Source organism: Dasypus novemcinctus, chromosome 10 (assembly GCF_030445035.2).
Source record: "Dasypus novemcinctus isolate mDasNov1 chromosome 10, mDasNov1.1.hap2, whole genome shotgun sequence".
Classification (NCBI taxonomy): Eukaryota; Metazoa; Chordata; class Mammalia; order Cingulata; family Dasypodidae; genus Dasypus; species Dasypus novemcinctus.
In genome coordinates, this window is record NC_080682.1 from 97678706 (window position 1) to 97692110 (window position 13405).

The 13405-nt window shown below is 36.1% G+C and overlaps 1 protein-coding gene across 1 annotated transcript; it reads left to right on the forward strand.

Moving 5' to 3' along the window:
• Positions 1 to 11800: 11800 nt before the first annotated feature.
• On the forward strand, positions 11801 to 12894 carry LOC101424714 (olfactory receptor 51A4-like). Its single transcript, XM_004469989.3, is given in 2 exon segments — positions 11801 to 12734; positions 12737 to 12894. Coding segments are annotated over 2 exon segments (1092 nt in total).
• Positions 12895 to 13405: the final 511 nt, after the last annotated feature.

The window sequence follows — 13405 nt, forward strand, 5'->3', positions numbered from 1 at the left end:
CTTCTTGACCACCCTAAATAAAACTGTATCTCCTAGTAGGCCATTTTGTGGAAGAAGTTAAATCATAAAAGTTGGAGTGGAGATATATGAGTAGGTTCCAAGGGAGAAGATCCTAAATTCTGCCCCAATTCCTTTAACAGAACCAGGTATTCCTCTCTTGCCTGAAGTAGATATTCTCCTCTTGTCTGAAGAAAATGTCTCCCTTGCAGGGAATTGCTAATCTCTTTATTAGCTATTTCTGCCTCCTTTCATTAATAATAGATTGATATTAACAAATAGATAAATAATGTATAACACTTATTTAGTTATAATTTTCTATTAGCCATATTTACAAAGTAAAAAATGCAGGTATATTAACTTTAATAGTATATTTAAAATACTCTTATAGTTCCAAAAATTATTTCAACATTAATAAAGTATTGTAAGTTATTTTACATTCTTACCTTCAAAGAAAATCTTTTAAACCCAGTATATATTTTTTTATTTACAAAACATCTCAATTTGTTATGAAGCCCTAAAAACACAACAAAATACTGTATTTTGAAAATGTTTTACACTGCTTCATATTTTAAACTTAATTCATTAAAATAAATAAATACGAAATTCAGTGCCTCTGTCTCACTTGCCATATATCAGATGCTCAGTTGTTACAAATGGTGAGTGGCTCCTCTGTAGGATAGCAAACTTCTAGACCTATAATTGCACTCAAATGACAACAGGCTTCAGAGGGGTAAAAAAATGCCCACTAAAGAACTGTTATATTGTGTGAATTTATACAGATCGAAAACTGAGGAACCTGTATAATATGAAATTCTAAGTGTATTGGATTTAAGTGGAAGAATATGACATTGGATGGGACTGAATTTTTAATATGGGGGCACTAATCAAAATTCTAGACTCAGTGTGCCTGAAAGTAGCACTAATAGTATGTTTGGTTGGTTGAGTAAAACCTGGACTCAAAATGGCCTATAGTCACTGAAACTCAGATGTACTTTATATAATTTCTTGGGATCTTTCTCATGGGATCAAAAATCGTTTGCATTAAATGCTTAATAACTAGACAATGCACACTCATGTTGACTCTTTTCCTCTTTTTCTTTGCATGGTTCCTTATCCCAACTTTCTGGAACTTTACTCTCTGAAATTTTACTGACTCCTCCTTTGTTTTCTGGAGAAACTATGCTAAGGAAGTTGAAAATATAGTGAACCATGTAAACAAACAATCAGAATGAGGTTTTAATTTTAGAATTACACACTCAATAGAAATGTTAGTGGTAAGAAATGATAATTGTTGGTTAGCAATCCTTGAGAAGGATATTTATGTGATTAATTTTAAAATTATAATGATTGTGGAATGATTTCATTTCTTTAAAATGAGTGAGGAGACATTAAAAATCAAAACAATAAGATAAAGAAGATCAATAGTTATTTGAAAATAATTTGTGAGAGCAGCTTAGATATGATGGAGATTTAAAAAGACTCAAACTCAAAACAGGAGACAGCACTGGAAGGAGTATTGCACACATATGAGTAGTCTCAGACAGATCTCAATGAGCTGGATGTTTGCCTGAACAACAATAGCTCTGCTTCTTCCTGATTATTAGGCTCAATTATACCTGCCAGTTTGGATACTCTTCCTGTTGCTTCCTGGTTTCTGGGTACAGGAGCCTAAATTAGCTAGATGATAACTCTAACGTAATTCAATGGAAATCTTACTTTTCTTTCTAGATAAAATGCACCCTTTAGGAGACCAGGACCTCTAAACCTTGTTGAACCCATATTTGGGAAGACAGAATGCACAACAGTCCTCAGTGACCCATTTGTTCTCCTTAGTGAAGACACACTATGAAGTTTTTACATTCAATGTGCATACTGAATCAGGAGGATGCTATCACATCCTCACAGAGTTTTCTTCTAGCTAATACTTCCAGATGTGCCTGTTACAAGCTGGCAGATTGGAGTGTGTTATATGATCAGTGGATCCCTATAATGGGAGACCCTAATCTGATACAATGTTTATTGGAATCTTATGCCAGGGCATCAAGCCCTCTGTAATCCCTCAGAGAAGTGCTGCTGGAGTCTGCAGGCAGGAAAGGCAATTCCACACCCAGACTGACTGTGAGATCAACCTGCTTGCTGATGCAAGATGGAAAAGGCCCAATGTAGTCAACTTGTCCCCAGGTGGCTAGCATCCTCAAGGAATGTTTCTATATTAAATTCTTAGCATTGGTCTCTATTGCTGACAAGCAGGACATTCAGCTGTGTCAGTAACATCAGTCATAATTATGTTGGATTCCATACTCTCTACTTATGCACAGCCTGTTTTTCTGCCATTGTGGGGACTAGGTTCATCACTAGTAGCACTGAGGTGGCTGATGACAGAGGCTGAGAACACTGATCAAGTCCTTTTGTCTGCCTAGTTGCTTAGTGACTTACCCTTGGTTGTTGCTTTCTGCTGGACATTAGCATATGATACTATGGTCTTCACAGCTTATATTCTCCCTATATATTCATCCTCACTCCTCTACCTCAGACCTCCTTGTCTCTGATCATTCACATTTTTCTTCTTGACCACTAATTCACCAGTGCTAATGATCTGTATATATTCTAACCTCAGGAGTTTTCTTTTTTCCATGCAATGTTATTCACCCAGTTCATTGTCCTAAACTCTTGCGCTTTGGGGGGATTACCTTTCCCCACAGCACTGTCTTTCAAGGGCACCACCAATTAAGGCTATAGTAGGAGGTTTCCATTTTCATTTTTAATTTTTGTTTGGACTCACATACTAAGATCAAGCATTCTTGAGGTTTTCCTCATACTTAAACTGGCCATGTAGGCCTTTGCATATGGCCATCAGTATGAGCTGAGATAGAGCCCTGGTGCAGTAACTGTGGTTACATGATGGTTAGGGATACATGATCCTGAAATTCCTTTGCCCTCTCTTTGTGTTGTGCTGATTTCTGAGCAACCACTTCCATCATATAGTGGATTGTTCCTGTGCCCACCTAACCTAATGATTTCGTAGGTCTGACAATACAGGCAGTTCAGACTTCATATTGATTTAGTATCTCAATGTTAGGGGTTCTACTTTTTACTAGATCCAACAGACTTACACTGTCTTTGCAAAAGATGTATTATTATTTTCCCCTGTAGAGTGGGTGGACTTGCTCCAGAACCCCAAGGCCTGTGTTGTGATATATCCACTTGAGCTAGTTACAAACCCCACAGAGCTTCTTTTTCTTTCACTGATACCTCCAACACAATAGGGTCTTCTTCAGGATTATATGGACTGAATAGTAATGCTCCCTACACCATTGCCTGGACCTCCTGCAGAGCCTTTTCCTGCTATGGGCCTCACTCAAACAAGGAAGCCTTTATGTCAACTAGTGCCTTAGATTCCAGGCTGATAGATAGATACTCAAAATGTATTGGCTTAACAGCAGGAATTTATTGGCTCATGAGTTTCAGAGTTTAGAAGACTTGCTTCCTTCTCGGGTTGGTAGTGGTTGGCCAGCAATCTTTGGGTTCCTTGGCTTTCCCATCACAAAGTGATGTTTCTTTTTTCTTCTGTATTCTATTATTTTGACTTTCAGTTTCTTGCTCCTCTCCATAGTTATCTTTTCTGTGTTCAATTTCCTTTGCTTATAAGGGCATCATTCAATGAAGGCCCATTCTCATTCAGTGTGGATACACCTTAACTGGTAACTACTTCAAAGGTCCTAATTACAAATGGGTACACATCTCCAGGACCAGGAGTTAAGACATGAATATGCCTTTTTTCCCTTTTTTATACTACCTTATTATTAACACATTTTATTATTACGATGCTTTTTTAAATTATTCATGAAATTATACTCTTGTACTTGAACTTTTATTATAGTCCATCATCGACAATAGGATTCACTGTGCTGCTCCATCTTTTCAACAATTACTTTAGTTGACCTACCAATCCTTGTATAGGAATTGTATTTGCTTGAGGTGTTATCACTTATATCTAGTGTAAAATCAGATTATGATATCAATTTGATTTCCATTCTCTTCATTTTTAATTTTAGTTGGTTCTCAATATTTACATATCTACTTATCTATTTGTTCTTCATTTATATTTGTATCAAGGAAAATCCTTTCCTGTTCATCCTAAATCAGAAGAAACTCCTGTCCTGCTTTTTGACCTTGAATAAAGGGTGAAATGACAAATGAGTTTATATAGCTAAGAGGCTTCAAAAAAGAGTCGGGAGGTCATCAGAGGGTTTGTGCTTATGCACTCCTCAGCAGGACCCCAGAGATAGTCAAAGTAGATATAATCCCAGGTACTGGTTCTGCTTAGGGCTACAGAGACCCACAGGTACTATGGTCATGGCAGATGGCTCTGGAGGTCAGTGCCATGTCAGTTGTCAGTTGACCCTACTTTGAAATTTGTGTTCCTGAGTGTGATGGAGTTGGACTCAGATGTGACCTGTCTACATATGCCTCTTTTGTCACTTTTACTGAATCTGTTGTTGGTGCAAGGGTTGTTATCTATTCAGGAGACTTGAATTTCTGGACTGTTCATGTGCCAGCTGGGCCCTGAGCCTCAGCAGAGTTGCAACTCCTAACTTCTGGTTCGTTGGACTTACCAGGTCAACTAACAGGGAGATGAAGATGGTCAACCACCACACCATGGAACCAAGAGAGCCTACAACTGTAAGCAGGAGAATTGAATCCATCATCCATGTGGAATCTAAGCCCATTCTCCATATAAGGGTAGAATGGACACCACCATCCCAGGGCCCACAGGATGGAGGAATAAAATATAGATTAGAGTGGACTTACTAATATTCTACTATGGAACTATTGTGACTAGCAATGAAATAAATTGTAGCACTGATGTGGAGAAAGAGGCCACAGTAGTTGCTGAGGACAGGGAAAGGGAAGAAGAGATGTTATGTGAAGGCATTTTTGTGACTTGGAGTTTTCCTAAATGATATGCAGGGACAAATGCTGGACATTATATATCCTGTCATAACCCACTGAATGTACTGGAAGATAGTGTAAGCTACAATGTAAACTATTATCCACGTGGTGGAGCAGTGCTCCAAAATGTATTCACCAAATGCAATGAATGTGCCACAATGATGAAAGGGGTTGTTGATATGGAGGAGTAGGGTTATGGGGCCTGGGAGGTATATAGGAACCTCTTATATTTTTTGAATGTAACATTTTAAAAAATGAAAGAAAAAAACTATGTATTAAAGAGATATATTTCATTTTATTTTATTTTTTGTATCTCTTGGGTTTTTTAATCTTTTAAAGATACTTAGATTACATAAATGACACATAAAAATGTACAGAAATTCCATATGTCTCACACTGTACCCCTCCAACATTTTCCCCCATTAACAACATCCTTCATTATTACGGTGCATTTGTTACAATTGGTGAACACATATTGGAGCATTGCCACTAAATATGGGTTATAGTTTACATTATGGTTTAAACCCTCTCCCCAACAATTTTTTTAGTTATGACAAGATATATTATGGTTTGTATCTGCCATTGCAATGTTATTCAGGACAATTCCCAAGTCCCAAGAATGCCCCCATTTGGCACCTATTTTCCTCCTCTCCCTCCCCTCAGAACTTCCAGTGGCCACTGCCCCCACATCAGTGATAAAAGTTCTTCCATTGATAGAATAGCTATAAGTCTATAGTAGAATAAGCACAAGTCTACTCTAGTCCACTGTTCATTCTCCAATCCTGAGGATTCTGGGATGTTGATGCCCACTTTGCCTCTAATTGAGAGGTGGCTTAGATCCCATGGGGCCGATAGATGGGACTATCTATCTTGCTTGCAGTTGTAGACTCTCTCTGTTCCTTGGGATGGTCATTCTCCATTATCATCTCTTTCTTAGTTGTCCTGGGTGAGCCCAATGAACTGGAGAGTAGGTGTTGCAACTCTATTCAGATCCAGGGCCCACCTGGCACATGGAATGTCCAAAATTTAAGTTTCTTGGACATACACCTACCTATAAACTCTAGAACTAACTGTAAGTTCAAATAGAAGGGGCAGAAGAGCCATGTGTAGAGAAACGCCAACTGAGTCCAACTGTGTCATACTAGGTAGCATAAACTCCAAAGGACCACTGGCAGGGAGCCAAAATCCTGAGCTGTCATCCCTGCCTATAGTCTTGATGTCTCCAGAGTGCTCAGGAGTCCCACTATTTGAGGCAATATTGACTGCGACAGTCAATGAGATACTGCTGAGATGTGCATAAGCATGACCTCTGGAATGACCTCAACTCACTTTGAAGTCTCCTCGCCATATAAACTCATTAGTTTTTACTATTATCCCCTTTACTATTGCCTTGACCTTTCAGTCAAGGTCTTATTCCAGTTGCAGTGCTAAGGTGGTTCTTGGTAGTAATCTCTCAGAGCCAGAAACGCTCTTTCCCAGGTGTCATGTCTCATGCTGGGGGGCAGGGAAGGTAATGTAATTATATGCTGAGTTTGGCTTAGAAAGAGGCTACATTTGAGCAACATGGAGTTTCTCAGGAAGAGGCTTCCTATAGTACTAAGCTATGTTTCAATTTCAAAAGAAAGTGTTCATAAGTACAGTCATTAAGATCACTTCTTCACTATTCACTGCCCCTGTGCTTGCAGGATTCTTGCTGTCGCATTAGAGAATGTGGCAGAATTTCTCAGGATGGGAACTGGATAATTGTTCAGTTAATGTGTGGATCTCCACCAACCATAAAAATGTTAAGATATACTTTAAATGAAGAGGCTTTCTTCATTCTCTCTGATGTATATACAAACAACAGAATATTATTCTGCCGTAAAAAGGGAAAGTTCTGATACAAGCAAACACATAGAAGAAACTTGAAGACATAGTATTGAGTTAAATAAACCACACATAAAAGGACAAATATTGTGTGATTACACTGATTTGAAATAATTAGAATAAGCCAAATCAAAAGACATAATCTAGAATGTATGTTAACAGGGGATGGGATATGGATAGGTTATTGGGATTTAAGGCTTAAAATACACCAAGTTCCTATTTGGAATAATGAAAATATTTTGGTAACGGATGTTGGTGATGGCAGAACAACATTGTGAATGTAATTAACAGGACTGTAAAATATATCTGTGGGTGGTTAAAAGGGGAAAGGTTTCATTGTATATAGTGTATAAAATGAAATTTTAAAAATAACGGACTTGCACTATGCAAACATTGAAACCTGGGGAAAACAAAGGATTATATTAGTAATAAAAATATTAAAATGTTTCATTAATTGTTAAAAATATTAAACTAAAGCAACTGGTTAGTAAAGTGTTTTATAGTATATGGGATCCCTTATTTTATGCATGATCTTAATGTAAACCCACAACTTCTCATAAAAAAAGCTTTAGAAAAGGTATTGGTAAAGTTAATGATATACCCTATTTTCAACAAATGTGAATGTTATATCTGAAGAATAAAAATGGATAAAAAATTCACAAACTAAAAAATTTTGATATGTAATATAATCATGAGAAATTATATGTAGTAATCAATATATAGTACATATATATTGCATGAAGAAAATATCAAAAATATCAAGTAAATAATTTCTATATGTCAGGAATAGAGCCTGGTATCTTAATTTTATATAACTCCTTATTGATGCCTGATATGCATTTACAGTTGAAAATCACTGTCATGGCAGATAATATTAATTTTCAAGTATGTCCTGGTTTAAGAAAGATCTATACGGTTAAGGAATTTATATCTATTGGAGGAAGCAGACACATGAAAACCATAACACACTGTGCAACTGCTCTAATATTATCTCTTGGTACATGGACGAGACAACTTTAATTCTGTCAGAGGGAGAAGAGGCTTAAGGGATATTTGCCATAAATGATTAATTCTTAACATTCGTTGAGGGCTGTTTGACTCAACTTGGCTCCCGGCCTTTTGCAGGCTCACCTGCAGGGCTTTTCCTTTCCCTCTGAGAACAGCTTGCTCAGCTGGAATCTCCAGAGGGTCCTGGGCCATAGGGAAAGCCTTGAAGAGGCAGGAACAGACACTGGTGTCAGGATAAATTGGTGCATTTGCACATCAGTGAAACTCTGGTGACTGCACGTCACCTCCATTTCTTCTATATTCTGATATGTGGGTCTAATAACCTACTCACTGGCTGGTAAGTTTCCTAATGTTCTCATTTTCCACTTGCTTTACTATCAACACAAGCAATCACATATACTTTCTGTTTCATTTTGATCACCTCAAAATTTGGATGTATGCTATAGTCCACCCTCTAAAAGGCTCAATATTGCCTGAAAATGCAGGAGTGGGCATCCATGGCCTTGCCAAGATGTGAGTTCACTATCAGTGGCCAAACACTGAAAAATATCCAAAGCCGTTCACCTGGATATAGATCTTTGGTGAATTGATTTGCCACGTAGCTGAGATTTTACTATTCATGTATAGCATAAATTGTTTCTGGGTTCTTATACATAAAACCACTGATCTTCCATAGGGCTTTGTTAAGAAAACAATGGCAACCACTAGGAGTATTTTCAGTATAATCTGTCCCAACTCAATAGTCTACTTCTTAAGTTAAAATCTTGCTTTAAATTATTCTTTTTTTGACAAAAAAAGCGAAAGCAACCTCAAGATTCTAATAAAAAGTTATTCATTAGTTCATAGCTTTTAACTTATCAGGTGGTTTTTGTAAGAATTTTATATACAGTTAGAGCCCTCCTAGATTAGTTCATGACTTTTTATTAATCCATGTATCATCACTATGTCAAAACAATAGAGCTTATAAGGGTTATTATGAGGCTGGAGTGAAGAAGCAAAGCAGCAATATCAATGGGAAGGCACTATGCACTGAGCATGTTAATCCTTGACCAAGAATTTGAGAATTAATTTGTTTTCACCAAGTAGTCAGGGTAAAAAGACAAATAACCAAACAAAATATGGCATCCCTGTCAATGGAAACAATTATTGCTCAAGTTTTGTAAAATTAGAAGTGTCGAATTCTGCCCTAACTTCCCAAATATTAAAGGAAAGTAATTTATAATTATATTTTAAATCATATTTCCTTAAAAAGAACACAAGCTACTTCTTCACTTTGAATACTTCAACCTTAATTTCAGATTATCCTCTGAATCATTAGATAGAAGCAAGAAGCTTGATAGATGCCAATAGACTTGCCTGGTGGAAAGAGAAGAATTAATGGGGGAGTAAGGACTTTTTAAAGCCTCGAAGTTTGTACAGTCTGACAGGGTGGAGTATAGGGTTGCATGTTAATTACAGTGTTGAAGTGTAGGGTATTTTTTTGAGCTTTATTAAGAAAAGACTGAATGATAAAAGTAGCATTTGGGGAAGACAAATCTGGCACCGCATGGAGGTATTTAGTAATACCTCTGTACACATGTAACTTCCTTTGGTATTAGTGGTGACTGCTTTTTAAACTTGCAGTAAAGAGCCATTTCTTCAATTGCTTGTAAAGTTTCTATTTCTTTCTTTAAAAAATTGCATCCAGGAATTCTACATGTATTCTCTAGGAGTTTTTCAATTATTTATTGTCTCTCTATTTTAAAACTTCATTTTTTTAGTACATATGCTTATCACCAAACTGCATACAGACAACCTGGAAAGGGAAGCCAAATGGAACAAAGGATTTAATCCTTAGAGGTGGAGTTCAATCCAGAGATCACAATTCAAATTCCTAAAAGAAATGGCCTTAGGAGTAGCACAACTCATTCATACACTACAGTTTATCAATGTGAGATTTCTGATAAGAAAAAGGATACAGGGAAAAGAAAGATGCAGTCCAAAAATATATGTTCAAGAAAAACAAGGAAAATAACAAGTACTGGGGAAGAATAAGAACATTTAGAAAAGGGGGTCAACAATAGAGAAGCTGTACACTGATTCTATCCAAAAAGAATCTTAAGCCTCTTGCAACATATGTGAGAACAAGAAGAGTCAAACGAAGAGAACAAGGCAGCATACTGAAAAATGACCTGGTTGCCACAATATGGGAGAATGTCAATTGTATGGTAATCAAGAATTGATAGAAAAACAAAACACATATGGTAGATACATATCATGTATGTGTAGTTTTCAATTCCACCCCGAAGGAATTCTAATGGATTGTTTCTATAGTGTGAACAAGTTATCCTCAATAAAATTGCTATATACCAACACAAAACATCGGTCATCCCATGGTTATATAAAATGTACCTATCTTACTTTAAATATTTCCTTTTTCCTTTTTCCTCCCTTTGTTTATTCCACTTGTAAACTATCATTGCTGTATCATGTGTCTTTATTTCACTCACTTTTCTTTCCAAACAATATTTCATCCTATATGAATATCACAGTTTCTTTTTTATAATCTTTCATCATTAGATGGACATTTGTGCTGTTTTTATTTTCAACTATTATCAATAATGCTTACATGAACCATTGAGTATAAGTTATTTGTGAATACGTTTCCATATCTGTTTTGCATATGGAAACTCTATGTTTAAAACTTTGACCAACTACTAAATTGTTTTCCAAAGTGGCTACACCATTTTAGAAAAACATCGCAATTTGCATTCAAATTTCTTCTCAGCTTTGCTTATATTTGTTATTGTCTGTTTATTTTTAATATCCTCAATTCAATGAGTGTGAAATAATATTTTTGTGTAGTTTGAATTGCCTTCTCCTAATAATTAATGATTTGAGTTTATTTTTTATGTTCATTTTAAGTTGAATGTGTTCTTTAAATATTTTGGTTACAACTCTAGATAAGTAATTTTGAAACATTTTATCTTATATTGTGGGTTCTCTTTTGATTTCTTTCTTAATGTTACCATTTGTAGCACAAAGATTTTTATTACTTTTTGTTTGTTTCTTTAGATTTGACAGTTGAGCTTTCCTGTTTGTATTCCTTATTGTTTATTTTTTGGTATTATTTCTACAAATATTTTTTCTAACCTCTTTAAAGATTTTTAAAATATTATTTCTGATTTATTTTAAGATAATATTTGTTTATGATGTAAATTATGGGCCCATTTCATTTTTGGCTTATGGTCCAGTTGTCTGAGCATGATTTATTTTTAAAGAAATGCAGTTTCTTAAAGGTTAAAGTTTTTAATAACTCCAATTTCAATTGTAGTAAGTGGTGACCTTAATTTGATCCTACTCTATGCTAATTCACAGAATTCCAGTTTATTGGGTATCATTATTTTAAGACAAATAGACATTGAGACATTTGGTGCTTGCTTTCTGTATGCTGAGGTCAGGGAATACATATGGAATATATATATTTGGTTTTTGAGGATTACATATGAAAATTAATATATTTTCTAATCTCACTGCTCACCCTAATATTATGGGCCTTAAGATTATGTCTTGATATTTTGTTTTAGTCCTAAGAATTATATACTGCAAAAAATTCAGAAATTCCCTCCTTTTGTATATATATTTTCATAGCTGTTTCTCATTCACATCTGTATAATATCTTCTAATTGTCATTGTTATAGACTTGAATAAGAATATTTCTTTATTGTCTATCTTCAGCAATGGTGTGTAATTTATTTAAGCATGAGGATTCACTTCTATCTTTTCAACACCAAACAAAACTCCTAAAATAAAGTAATTGTTCATCGATTTTATAAAAAAAATAGTGATATTAGCTGGTTTTGAAGTTATAAAGTGTAATAACCAGAAAGCTAAAGAATGAGTTAGAAAAATCATACTCATTGAGCTAACTTGTTTATGCCACTGCAGTAAAATACTGCTGATTCCCACATCCTGATTCACTCACATAATTGCTATGTCAGGCTTCAACACTTCTGAAGCAGAAATCTCTACCTTCTTCCTGATAGGGATCCCAGGGATGGAGCAAGTTCACATTTGGCTCTCCATCCCTATTTGCCTCATGTACCTCCTTGCCATCTTGGGGAACTGCACCATCCTCTTTCTCATCAAAACAGAGAGCATTCTCCATGAACCTATGTATTATTTCCTATCCATGCTGGCATTTTCTGACCTGGGGCTCTCAATCTCCTCCCTTCCAACCATGCTGGGAATCTTCTTATTCAATGCCACAGGAATTTCTTCCAATGCTTGCTTTGCTCAAGAGTTTTTCATTCATGGATTCTCATCTATGGAGTCATTAGTACTTCTCATCATGTCTGTTGATCGCTTTATAGCCATCTATAACCCTTTGAGGTACACCTCTATCCTTACTGGTGCCAGAGTCATTAGGATTGGTCTTTCAGTGACTGGAATAAGTGTGTTATTTGTCCTCCCTTTCCCCTTTATTCTAAAGAGGTTGAAATTTTGCAAGAAAAGCCTATTGTCCCACTCCTACTGCCTCCACCAGGACGTCATGAAACTGGCCTGTTCTGACAACAGGGTCAATATAATCTATGGGCTTTTTGTGGCTCTTACAGGTATGTTAGTCTTCATGTGCATTTCTGTGTCCTACATGCTGATTCTGAAAATTGTTCTGGGCATTACCTCACACAAGGGTCGCCTAAAGGTCCTCAACACTTGCACATCCCACATCTGTGCTGTCCTCATCTTCTTTATACCCATTATCACCTTGGCTGCTCTCCATCGATATGCCAAAAATGCCTCTATAGTTATTAGAATCATCATTGCTGATATCTTCCTTCTGGTCCCTCCTCTAATGAATCCCATTGTGTACTCTGTGAAGAGTCAGCAGATTAGAATTCTAATCCTGGGGAAATTATGTGTGAAACAGCTTGGTGGGAGATTTCAGCTGCAATGAAAGACCAGTTTGGTAGGCAAATTCTGAACAAATATAGGGATCCAAGAATGAGAATGGAGGAATACGGACGGAACACAAAGAAACACTACTTATCACAGGCCGGACAAAACGTTTCCAGGATATTGACATAATTAACCAGAAACAACATTCTAGCTGAACTAGATACCTTGGGAGTTAGGCATAGCTTATAATATGCTTATAACCATTTTTGAAACTTTTTGCTCACTCTTACTTCTCTGTACAAACAGCAATGTCACACTATCTCCTCCATCCATAACAACATAATTCAAATTCTCCTTACAGTAATTTGAAATGTATTACCCTATAGGAAAAAGAAGATGTTCAATTGGGTGAATATTTGAAAGTGTAATCAACTCTGGCATATTCAGCTGTGACTGACCTGAGCTGAAAGAATGAATACATATTCAGACACACACACAGATTCTGTATCTCCTAAACACCAAGTGTGTTTAGTATGTGCCTGTGCATGTGTATGTGTGTCATCAGCAATTAAAATAAATTATTAAAATCACCTCTGTTCTCAGGTCTTCTGAAACGTTATTGGAGATTCGAAGCTCCCATTCATAAAACCCTTAAAATAAAATGCAAAAATTTTTAAAAAGCAAATTTTGTTAATATTAT